At 42.5% G+C, this 12,285-nt stretch overlaps 1 protein-coding gene across 10 annotated transcripts in view; it reads left to right on the forward strand.

Annotated features, from left to right (window-relative positions):
- The first annotated feature begins 11,369 nt into the window (after positions 1 to 11,369).
- FMNL2 (formin like 2) overlaps positions 11,370 to 12,285 on the forward strand; it is a 316,728-nt gene continuing 315,812 nt past the window's right edge. For 5 of the 10 annotated variants that reach the window (XM_040475088.1, XM_040475093.1, XM_040475085.1 and 2 more), the window contains exon 1: positions 11,370 to 11,513. In XM_040475088.1, the coding sequence (XP_040331022.1) occupies positions 11,397 to 11,513 (117 nt within the window). In that variant the 5' untranslated portion in view covers positions 11,370 to 11,396. The remainder of the gene's footprint in view (positions 11,514 to 12,285) is intronic. The other 5 variants (XM_040475083.1, XM_040475087.1, XM_040475089.1 and 2 more) reach the window with 1 other exon arrangement.

The raw sequence follows: 12,285 nt of genomic DNA on the forward strand, positions 1-12,285 counted from the left end.
GGAATCTGCAAGTTCAATAAGCATCCCAGGTGGATCTTATCAGACAGGTTTGGGAAATAGTTTGGATTCCTTTGCCAGTGGCATTAAAATTTTCAATTACTGTTGTACTGGGTCACCAGGATAGAGCTTTATCATTGGAAGAAAAGAAAGCACTCGTGGGCTGTAAACCAAAGCATGTTCTATTTTATATAAATATATTTTCCTGTTACCTAAAACGAGTACTATGTGTTTACGTATTTCCCCTCTACCCATTCGGGTACTCAGAAGTTGTTATTGCTTAATGAATAACCCCAAGATTAAATTCACGACCACCTTGAAGAAAAGAGCATAAGGAGGAAAATATGTCTTCTTGAGACTCTCACCGTACATCAGGCATGATTTTGATAGTTGGTTTACGTAAGTTATTTCCCTTAATCTTAACAGTTAATGGGTGGTGTAAGTATTCACTTTCATTTTATAAATGCAGAGGGGCACCCGGGTGGCTCAGTCGGTTAAGCGTCTGACTTCGGCTCAGGTCTTGATCTCGAGGTATGTGAGTTACAGCCCCGCTTTGGGCTCTGTAGCTCAGAGCCTGGAGCCTGCTTCAGATTCTGTGTCTCCTCCTCCCTCTGCCCTTCCCAGGCTCATGCTCTGTCTCTCTCTGTCTCTCAATAATAAATAAACGTTAAAAAAATTAATAAATGCAGAAATTGAGGCTTGAAGAGATTAATGAATTTTCCCACGATCACCCAGTAAGCAAGAGAAGCTGGTGTCAAATCCACTTAGCACTTGCTCTTACCGTGATACTGGCCTTTAGTATTTAAATTGGAAGTCCAGGAATTCAAATTTCACCAGGCAGAATAATCATGGGTTTGTGAAAATTTCTTCTCTTAAGGTCAAAAAAGAGCAATTTTTTTATATATTTGGGCTGAGCCGGAGAGGGAGGAAAAGACAAATTTCTGAAAGTCTGATTGCCTCTTACAGGATGATAAGCCTCCTTTTTTCTTGTGATCAGAAAGAAATCTATGGTTCTTCCCTAAAAAGTAACTCTCCCAAAGGGCAAATGAGAAAAGTAAATAAAATTGTAAATCTAGATGTGCTCTATGTGTAGTATACATCTGTGGAACTAGATTTTACTCTATCCAACTCATTCTCTGTCTTATTCTCCCTGTGCCATTTATTCTGGTTGAAATGGTTGCAGCCGGAAACAAAAATGCCCCCTTTGGGCTTTCTTGTTTTAAAAAAACCTTTTTTAAAGGGTTTGTTTTCTCAGGCTTGGAAGCTGTTGAAAGGTGCCAGATGGATAGCCATGGACGCTGTGAGTTCTGTGTTTATCTGCAGAGCAGGCCGGTGTGGATGGGGCTCCCTGGGCTTCCCACGCAGCCGGGCTTAGGAACACTGGCCTCCTTGATGACAGTTAATATTAAGTTGGGAAGCTGGAGGACTCCCTGAAATAAAAGCAGACACTACAGGTCAGCAGCACATTCCTTCATTGTTACCATTGTTGTTGGTATCATAGGCTAAGACCTGGCCATCCAATCATTTTTTTTTTTTTTAATTTTTTTTCAACGTTTATTTATTTTTGGGACAGAGAGAGACAGAGGATGAACGGGGGAGGGGCAGAGAGAGAGGGAGACACAGAATCGGAAACAGGCTCCAGGCTCTGAGCCATCAGCCCAGAGCCTGACGCGGGGCTCGAACCCACGGACCGCGAGATCGTGACCTGGCTGAAGTCGGACGCTTAACCGACTGCGCCACCCAGGCGCCCCCATCCAATCATTTTTAAAGTAGGTTGTTAAGGAGGATTTTGGAGGAGGTAATCCAGTATAGGAATGCAGGAAGAAGGGAGAGAGTAGGTGACAGAGGGGAGAGGATGGCAAAAAATAGTCTGAACTTGACTTTTCACACCAGGCTATCCATGTTTTGTGATGCCTGTTTGCCTGCTTGCCTTTCTCTCCCTTCTTTTCTTACCTTCTTCCTTACTTCTTTTCTCTTTCTCCTTCCTTCCTTCCTTCCTTCCTTCCTTCCTTCCTTCCTTCTTTCCTTCCTTCCTTCCTTCATGTATTTTGATTTCTATAGAGATATACCTTTTTAGTATATTAGCTTTTTTAATTCTTTTTATTTTCATTGTTTTGAAAAAAGTTTCAGTATGTTCTTTATGTATATATATGTGTGTGTATATATATATGTATATAAACAAGTGCATATTAAACTTATATAAGTGAAATTAAGTTTCTGTGTTACTATTTCCATATCATTCAAAAATGACCCAGATTGGGGCGCCTGGGTGGCGCAGTCGGTTGGGCGTCCGACTTCAGCCAGGTCACGATCTCGCGGTCCGTGAGTTCGAGCCCCGCGTCAGGCTCTGGGCGGATGGCTCAGAGCCTGGAGCCTGTTTCCGATTCTGTGTCTCCCTCTCTCTCTGCCCCTCCCCCGTTCATGCTCTGTCTCTTTCTGTCCCAAAAATAAATATATAAAAAAAAACAAACAAACAAAAACGTTGCAAAAATGACCCAGATGGGAGTGCCTGGCTGGCTCAGTCAGTAGAGCATGGGTGACTCTTGATCTCGGAGTTGTGAGTTAAAGCTTCCTGTTGGGAATAGAGAGTACTTAAAAATAAAATCTTAGAAAAATAAAAAGACCCAGATGGATTTTTACCAAATTTGAAGATATGTTTATGTGACATGGTGTATACTGTGGGGCCTAAAGGAGGTGGAATTGCAGAGATAGAGTCAAATAAGAGCTGGGATTTGAAAGCCTACAAATAGTGGGGATGCCTGGGTGGCTCAGTTGGTTAAGTGTCCAAATCTTGATTCTGGCTCAGGTCATAACTCACAGCTCATGGGTTCGAGCCCCACATTGGGCTCTACTGACAACAGAGCTTGGGCTTGGGACTCTCTCTCTCGCTCGCTCTCTGCCCTTCTACCACTCGGTCTCTCTCTCTCTCTCTCTCTTTTTCTCTCCCTCAAAATAAAAAAAATAATGAATGTTAAAAAATAAATAAAATAAAAGCCTACAAATAGTTAATGATTCCTGGAACAATGTTGGAAATGAGAGAACCTACTAAAATTTTTTAAATTATAAAGGTGGCATTATTTAATGAAGATATAGTTAAAATTCCTAATGCCTATTAAAACAAACCAACACAAAAGTAGCAGATGATAGGTTTCTATCAAAATGGTGAACAGAATATATATCTATTTTTTCTCTCTTCCCCAAATCTTTTGGAGTGATGGAATAGAGCAGTATTAAAAAAGAACAACCAGGGAGTAAAGTCAATGATACTGTAATAGTGCTGTATGGTGACAGATGGTAGTTACCCTTGCGGCCAGCATAGTGTAACATAGAACTTGCTGAATCACTAAGTTGTACACCTGAAACTAATGTACCATCGTGTGTCAACTATACTCAAAAACATTATAAAAAAGACTAAAAAATAATAAATAAAAGGAAACAGGCAGACCTGGCAAAGAACTGGAACTTCTACCAGAAAGTTCTTCAACTAGAGCTTCTACCAAAATATCATCAGTGACGTTTAAATCTCCATGAGTAAGGAAACCAGAAAGAAAATGACACAATATCTGTGTTTAAACAGAAATCACAATTACAGGGACAGTAGATTTCTCATCACCAACGATGAGGGCTGGGAGATAATGGAAAGATGTCTTTAGATGGAGAAGGAAAAGAACTTTCAGCCTGACATTCTACAACCAAATAAACTATTCAAGAGTGCGGGCAAAAAAGACATGGTTAGATAATTTTGTCATTCACAAACTCTTACTGAAAGACACACTAAAGATTGTTCTTTAGGAAAATTAAATCTAAATCCAGAAGAAAAAAGGGGAATGAAAAAAGCAAATGAATTTCTAAGCATGTTGGTCAACCTAAGGATTGGCTATACTGGTAATATTACTACTACTAAAGGCTAATGTGAATAAATAAAGAGGAGTTAAAATAATAGACAATATTAACATGGGAGGCAGGAGGGGAGAGATTTGTTAAAGTTCCTAAGTTCCTTGAAGAATGAGGAGAGAGAAAATTATTGACTTGACTTTTATTTTTTGTAACAGCTTTACTGAGCTATGGCTAACCAACAATAGACTATACATATTTATAGTTTATACTTTGATAGATTTAACATATGTCTATACTCATGAAATCAGCACTGTAATCAAGTTAATGAATATATCCATACCTCCAAAAGCATTGTCTGGTCCTTTGGAATTCTCCCTGTCTCTTTCTCCCAAACAAACATTAGTGTGCTTTCTGTCCATATACACTAATTTGCATCTTCTAGAATTTTATATAAATAAAGTCATACAATATGTCCAGTTTTTTGCCTGGCTTATTTCACTCAGCATAATTATTTTGAGAGTCAACCATGTTGCTTGTTTATTTTTGACAGAGAGAGAGAGAGAGAGACAGAGACAGAGCGTAAGTGGGAGAGAGGCAGAGAAAGAGGGAGACACAGAATCCAAAGCAGTCTCCAGGCTCTGAGCTGTCAGCACAGAGCCTGATGCGGGCTCGAACTCATGAGATCATGACCTGAGCCCAAGTCAGACGCCTAACTGACCGAGGCCCCTGGGTGCCCCAGTAGTTCATACTTTTTTTTATTGCTGATTAGTACCATTCTGTGGATATACCAGTTTCATCTGTTGATGGACACTATCTGCTATGAACATTATGTAAAAGCCTTTGTATGGACATATGCTTTCATATTTCTTGGGTAAATATCTATGAGCAGAATGGCTAGATCACATGGTAGGTGTAAGGTTTAAATTAAAAAAAAAAAAACAAAACTCCAAAGTCTTGTCCAAAGTGGCAGTTTACAATCCCATTAGTGACATATGAGAGTTCTAGCTGTCCCACATCATTGCCAACATTTGGTATGGTCAGTCTTTTTAATTTTTGCCATTTTAATTGATGTGTAGTGGTATCTCATTGTGGGTTTAATTTGCATTCTCCTGATAAGGCATGATGTTGAACAGCTTTTTATGTGCTTGAAGCTATGGATGTATTTCCATGTGTGAAGTGTTTGTTAAAATTTTTGTCCATTGTTTTCTTTTTATAGAGTTATAAGAATTCTTTATGTGTTCTGGGTACAGGTCCTTTATTGAATATACAATTTACTCACATTTTTCTCTTAGTCTGTGGTAGTTCTTGATTCTGTTAATCGTCTTTCAAAGAACAGATGTTGCAAAATTCGATGAAGTCTAATTTATCAAATTTTTTCTTGCTGTTTTTTTCTAAAAAATCTTTTAGATTTTTCTATTTTCTTCTACATTTTCTTCTAGAAGCTTTTTAATTTTATGTTTTGCACTTGGGTCTCTTGTCTATTTTGAGTTGTTTTTCAGATGGTGTGGGGTAGATACTGAAGTTCATTTTTCAAATGTAGATATTTAGTTTCTCCACAACCACCATTTCAACCACTTGTTGAAAAGACTACGATTTCTCCCCAGAATTGTAAATACACTTTTGTCAAAATCCATTGTCAACGTATGTGTGAGTTTGTGTGTGTGTGTGTGTGTGTGTGTGTGTACTGTCCATTCTATTCCATCAATCTATCAGCCTATCTTGATATCAGTAATCAGTTGATTACTGTCTTGATTACTGTACCTTTACAATAAGTCTTGAAATCAGGTAGAGTTAATCCTCCCATTTTGTTCTTTTTCAAAGTTGTTTTGGCTCTTCTAGGTCCTTTGCATTTCCACATGATTTTTAGAATTGGCTTGTCTATTTTTACAAAAAAGTCTGCTGGGATTTTGTTTTGTGATACGTGAAATCTATAGATCCATTCGGGGGGAATTGGCATCTTAAAAATGTTGAGTCTTCTGACCAATGAACACAGTATACTGTAGTTTTCAGTGTACAGGTCTTGCATATCTTTTGCCATATTTATGCCTGGCAAAAGGAGAAATTTTATGTTTTATGTTTTTATATTTTTGATGTTATCATAAATGGTATTTTATAATTTAAATTTTTGAAAGTTTCATGCTGTTTAGTTATAGCATATAACATTTTTTCCACCCTACAATGCTATTAAAATACCACTGACTATATTCTCTATACCTTTCATCCCCATGAGTTATTCATTCCGTAACTGGAAATCTGAACCTATTTTGCCCATCCCCATATTTTAATTTCATATATCAATCTTGTGTCCTGAAATTTAGCTAAACTCACGTATTAGTTCCAGTTACTAATTTATAGATTCCTTAAGAATTTCTACATAGAAGATCATGTCATTGTGAACAAAGGCAATTTACTTCGTTTTTTCAAAACTGGATGGCTTTTTGTTTGTTTTCTCTCTTATTACACTGGCTAGAACCTCCCACACAATGTTGAATTAAAATGCTAAGAACAGGGATACCTGGGTGGCTCAGTTCTTTAAGAATCTGACTTCGGTTGAGGTCATGATCTTATGGTTCGTGAGTTTGAGCCCCGCATCGGGTTCTCTGATGTCCGTGTGGAGCCTGCTTTGAATCCTCTGTCTGTCTCTGCCCCTCCCATGCTTATTCCCTCTCCCTCTCTCTCTCTCTCAAAAATAAATAAACATAAATAAATACAATGGTGAGAACATATATTCTTCCCTTTTTCCTGATTTTAGGGGAAAGCATTTAGTCTCTCACCATTAATTATAATATTAGTAGTAGGTTTTTTGTACATGCCTTTTATCAAGTTGAGGAAGTTCCTTTCTGTTCAGACATCTGGAGTTCTTGCAGCTTTTTCCCCCCCAGTACTCTGTCCTGAGAACACTAGCCTTTTTAGGTTCTCTGGACTTTCACCTCTGCCTTCTCAAGTCAGGGACTCCGGTAGGCCCAGTCTGGGTTTCTCCTCTGTGCACCGTGATCTAGAAACTCTCCAGGAAGTGAGCTGGGGTGATTGTAGGGTTCACTTTATTTTTTTCATTGCCTCCCAGAAGATAGAGTTGAATTCAGTCTTCTTTGTAAAACACTGGGAACAAGGCTGTTATGGAGGAATAAGATAGCTACAGTCAAAGATCATCTCTAAAGCTTCCCCAAATACTCTTTCTATCACACATAACTCTTGAGGGACATTGTTTAATATATTTTGTCCTGTATTTTATCACTTTCAAATTCAGTCTGGTCCCTATTACTCTATCTTGATCAGAAACAGAAATCTCATTATGCTTCTAACTCTAAATGATACTTTTAGAGAACTACTTTTTAAAAGTTTATTTATTTATTTTGAGAGAGGAGGAGGGGCAGAGAGGGAGAGAGAGAATCCCAAGATGTGGGGCTCCATCTCATGAACTGTGACGTCATTGGCCTGAGCCAAAATCAAGAGTCAGACAGCCATCCAGCTGCCCCAAGAGAACTATTTTTTTTTTTTTTTTTGAAGAAAGGATACTGGTTTGGGAATCAAAATACATAACTTGTAACTCTTTCACTTGTACGAACTAGGGAAAAATCACCTCGTTGAGCTTTAAATTCCTTGTTGTTGTATTGACAGGATGAAATAAGATCAAGCAAGTAAAAGTATTTTGTAGAATATGAAGTCCTATGCAAATATAAAGTCATATTCAAAGATGTGAAATGTGGGGGTAGGAGTTATAAGATGTTGCTGTCTCCCCATTTCTTACTCATATCTATTCCCTTTACCTTTTATCTGAACCTTGATTCTATCCAGTTGAGGAAATGTGACCCTCCCCAAGTTTTATCTCAGTCTCCCAGGTCTTCCTGTAGCAAGGGATGACTGTCTCATTCAGTTCTGGAACATGAGGAATAACGGACTTCTGATCTCCTGATAAAAGGAACAGACCTCTGAACAGACCTGAAATCACCTCTTCCCCACTAGTTGTCCCGAGCACATCCTTGATTCATGGCACTCTAGCAGCGATTTTGTAAGTATGTAGGAAAGACCAAGCCATCACAGAAATACTGGTCCTAGCCTTCCTAAGTTGCTGCACTAACACTAGCATCCACCTTTTTCAGGATTTCAAGTTTAATGAGAATATATTATTGAAGCCATCATTACTTGGGTTTGGAAACTGAATAAACCATGTTTACACTTTGTTTAAAATCAATGGGAGTGTCAGGTTCATAGTAAGCGCTCAATAAATATTTAAAAAAATAAATATAGATAGATAAATCTTTCAGGACTCTTGTGGATGTAAATTGACATAAAGCAATCACTCTAAAATCCCAGCTATCACTATTTCACAGTTTTGATTCAGGGCTATTGATGGCTTTGTTCATCGTAGGGTGCTTGTCTCATTTCTTATAATTATACACACAAGGAGAATCTTCTTACACCAGTGCCTTTTTAAGAAGTTAAGTGAACTTAGCTATAGGGCACTTCCTTACATTTAAAACTTGAGGAGATACCAATGAAACTCAGCTGACCTTGTAGGAGGAGTATTTGTTTTGAATGATGGAAGAGCTTCTTTGAAAGCAATTACACCATTATGGGGGAATTCCTGATCAAGCCATCCTTGGCATAACTTGCAAATGCCTAGTACATAGAATATAAAGTTCTAACATTTCATTTTCCATGGAAGGTGAATGGATAGTTTTAACAGTTAATTTTTTGCCAATATTTTGCAACAGCTATAACAAGTCGCATGTCTTAATAATCAGAAAACGAAATACATATTTAAAAATGATCACCCTGGGCTGCCTGGGTGGCTCAGTCGGTTAAGCGTCCAACTTCAGCCTAGGTCGTGACCTCATGGTTCGTGAGTTCGAGCCCCACGTCCGGCTTTTTGCTGACAGCTTGGAGCCTGGAGCCTGCTTCGGATTCTGTGTCTCCTTTTCTCTCTCTCTCTGTTCCTCCCCAACTTGTACCTAGACTCTCTCTCTCAAAAATAAATAAACATTTAAAAAAATAAATAAAAATGGTCAACCAATTTAAATTTTGTGGGGAGAGTTTAAGAGTGTTACAGTCAAAGAAATGTCTTCTTCCTCCTCCTCTGCGCCCTCCTCCAAATATTGATAGAAATTCTTACAGAAATTGTATAATGGAGTGTTTTGTTTATTTTTATATTTAATAACACTCACAAATAATAACCAAATATTAAAGATTTGAAACCTTGAAGTGGCTGAGTTCTTTTGGTTCATGGATTTGCACACTTTGTCCTTTGGCTCCTCTCAAAGTGTGACATTATGAGAGAGACTAGATGTGATAAGACTTAAGGGGAGAAAAAGGTCCTGGTTACTGGCAGAAATATGGCCAGAGGGAGTCATAAATGTAATAAAAAAGGATTTCTCAAGTGCAGAAAAGAACTCTAGCTTCTCCATGCAGACGGTCAACCCCCTGGGTGGGCTGATTTTGTGTCAATCAGATCCAAAGTATACGTCTAGAGATTGGAAAGAAAACAAATACATTTGTGGGTCAGAAATGTCTCACTTGGTTTGAACTAACTGCTTTTCTTTCTCACTCATTTTCACTAGTTGGGGTATGTGTATGTATCTATGTTCCTGTTTTTCTTTCTTTGATGGGTAACATGCTTACCGTTAACTTTGATACAATATAGTTTTGAAATACAGGTTGCATCTATTCAGACTTTTAATTTGAATTTATTTATCCTCTCTTCCTTCTTTTTAAAAAGACCAGAAGTCATTTATTTAATAGATGATACCCACACACGAAGTATTTATGTGAATATTTGCTCCATAAGCTTTTGGTGAAACCCATTTGTCAATTCAACAAATAGTCATTGAACATCTACTATGCTCAAGGTATCTTGGGCTTTATAAAGCTAAATGAAAAATGGGGTCCTTGATGTTTAGTCTTGGTGTGTTACCTTCTCCAGAAGCAGCTGCTTTTTAACAACAGGGTAACAACCTTGGTTGCATATCAGAATGACCTGGGGAGCTTATTAAAAATACACCTGTCCGTGCTCCAGCTCTCAGCTCCGGGAAATTCTGAATAGGCAGGGTCCAAGGTGTGTGGCGTTTCCACAACAAGCTCCCCAAGTGACTCTGATAAACCAGGATTAAGAAACACGGCTCCAAGCACAGAAAGAACGAATTACAGTTGTTCAGCCACAAGTCAACCAGGTGGATGCCCTTGAAATCTACAACATGGGCACCTGGTTAAAGTCGTGTTTATAAGGTTGGTTCTATTTCCACTGCTTTAATGTCAGATAGTGATAATCTGGAAAGCATCCCAGAGATAAGGCTGGGTCCAATCTTCTTTGTAAAACACCTGGAACAAGGCTGCTATGAAGGAATAAGGTAGCTACAGCCAAACGCCACCTCCCAAGCCTCCCCAAATACTCTGTCCTCCTTTCTATCTCACATGAGATATGGTTATTTGTGTAAAATTTCTCCTGCACTACATTGTGAAGTATTCCGGAGCAGGAGCAATCCTCTTTTTCTCCCACGAAGGAACCCAGTAACCCATACATAATAGCTATTGACCGGTGTTTTGAATCGAACGGAATCCTTCTCTTCCAACTTCTAGCGTCTGACCATATATACATATAACTATAATGGATATTTATAAAGAAAACCCATACAAGTATGTATTTGTTTAGAAAACATTTCAATCACACAAAAATGATTTACATAAGGAAGAAAGAACAATCAAATAAGCACCCACGGACCCACTCCCCAATTCATGAAGCAGGACGTTGCCAATACCTTTCAGGCCACCTGTTAAGCTAGAGCCTTTTGAACAGTAACAAGCTTCTGAAATTTAAATCAGAATGCTCGCGTTCAATCACCGGTTGATTGGATCATGCATTCACTTGTCAGGTGTGCCTTCTACGTCTCAGAACCCACGTAGACGAGGTGGTTATTTCTACCGTGGGAGTGAGGAGGGGTCTAAAGGGACGTAAGCTGCAGCCAGAAGCGTGCACACTGCCTCTCCGGCCCTCTCCGGAGCGGGCGGGGTTTGCTGTGCGGACACTTTGGGCAGAAACTACGCGTCCCGGCAGTCCGCGGGGCGAGTGGGCGGGGCCGGGCCGGGGGCGGGGGCCGGGCGAGGGGGGCATTGTGTCGGGAGTGCCGAGCCGCATTTGTCTGCTCGAGGTGCTTCGCGAGAGAGCGTTGTTTTCGCCGGCCGGGGGCTGCAAGTGTCAGCGGCGGCCGCGGCCCGGCGCAAGACCGAGTCCGAGGACGCACGCGCCAGCTGGCCGCGATCGCAGGCAGGGGGCGGCGTGCCAGAGGAGCAACATGCAGATAGGCGCCCGGCGCCCTGACGACCCCTCCCGAGGCAAAGAGGCCGGGGCGGCGCTGGGGCGGTGGAGAGCATGAGGGAGGCCGGGGGGCGGCTCGGCTCGGAGCGCTGCTAGGGAGCGGTGCGCGCTGCACACTCGCCGGGGCGCAGCCGAGAGCGGGGAGCCGGGCGGGTCGCGCCACGGGGCGGGAGCCGGCCGCCGGGAGCTGTTCTGATTGCCGAAGCGAACGCGAGGGGCCCGGAGCAGCCCCCGGCCCCGGCGTGCAGCCAACATGGGCAACGCGGGGAGCATGGATTCGCAGCAGACCGATTTCAGGGCGCATAACGTGCCTTTGAAGCTGCCGATGCCCGAGCCAGGTGAACTGGAAGAGCGATTTGCCATCGTGCTGGTGAGTGCGCGGCGGGGCTCCGGGCGGGGAGGCGCAGCTGACCCCCGCCCCCTCTTCTTCTCCCGGCGCCGGGAGCGAGCCTCCCGTCCCAAGGGGGAGGCGCCCACCTTCCCCATTGTGGCCTCCCCAGCCTTACTCTTCTCCGCTCCCCTCCAGCCCCCGCGCTCAGCCCTCCCGGGGTCCCGGGATGGGGCCGGGGGCTCTGGGCGGGCTGCCTGGCCAACCCAGAGCCCATTGTCTGGCGGGAGAAGCACCACGCAGCGCGTGTGCCGGGGAGGTGCGGCGTGGGCGTGAAGGGAAGGTGGCGCGGGCCGGGGAGAAGGGGGCGGCGTGCCTCTAAGGCTTTTTGTTAAGAACAACAACAACAAAAAAAACAAAACCCCAAATCCCCGCACCCCCGAGTCCCTGCGGACCGTCCGGCGTGCGGGGTCCCGGGCAGATGGGTGCATGTGGCCGGCAGCGGGTGGCGCGCGAAGGCGAACTTGGAGGCGGACGTAGCGGCTTGGCCGAGGGGAGCTGGCCCGAAAGGGAAAGATAAGGAAACCCGCGGCAGTGCGGCGCCCCGGTCCCTAAGCTGGGAGGGGCGGGATCTGAAACCCGGGCGGGAGAGCAGCTTTGCCTCGGCTCGTTCCGTTTGGTCTTAAACCTTAGACCACAAGAATGTGCAGTTTTGCGGGGACGTGTTTCGAGCTGTTCTGACTTCAGGGTCGACCCCTTCCCTCCCCCCACCCCCCCATCCTCGGCACACACAGCAAAATCCCCGGCTCCCTCT

The sequence above is a fragment of the Herpailurus yagouaroundi genome, unplaced genomic scaffold (genome assembly GCF_014898765.1).
Source record: "Herpailurus yagouaroundi ecotype Mexico unplaced genomic scaffold, PumYag 140, whole genome shotgun sequence".
Taxonomy (NCBI): Eukaryota; Metazoa; Chordata; class Mammalia; order Carnivora; family Felidae; genus Herpailurus; species Herpailurus yagouaroundi.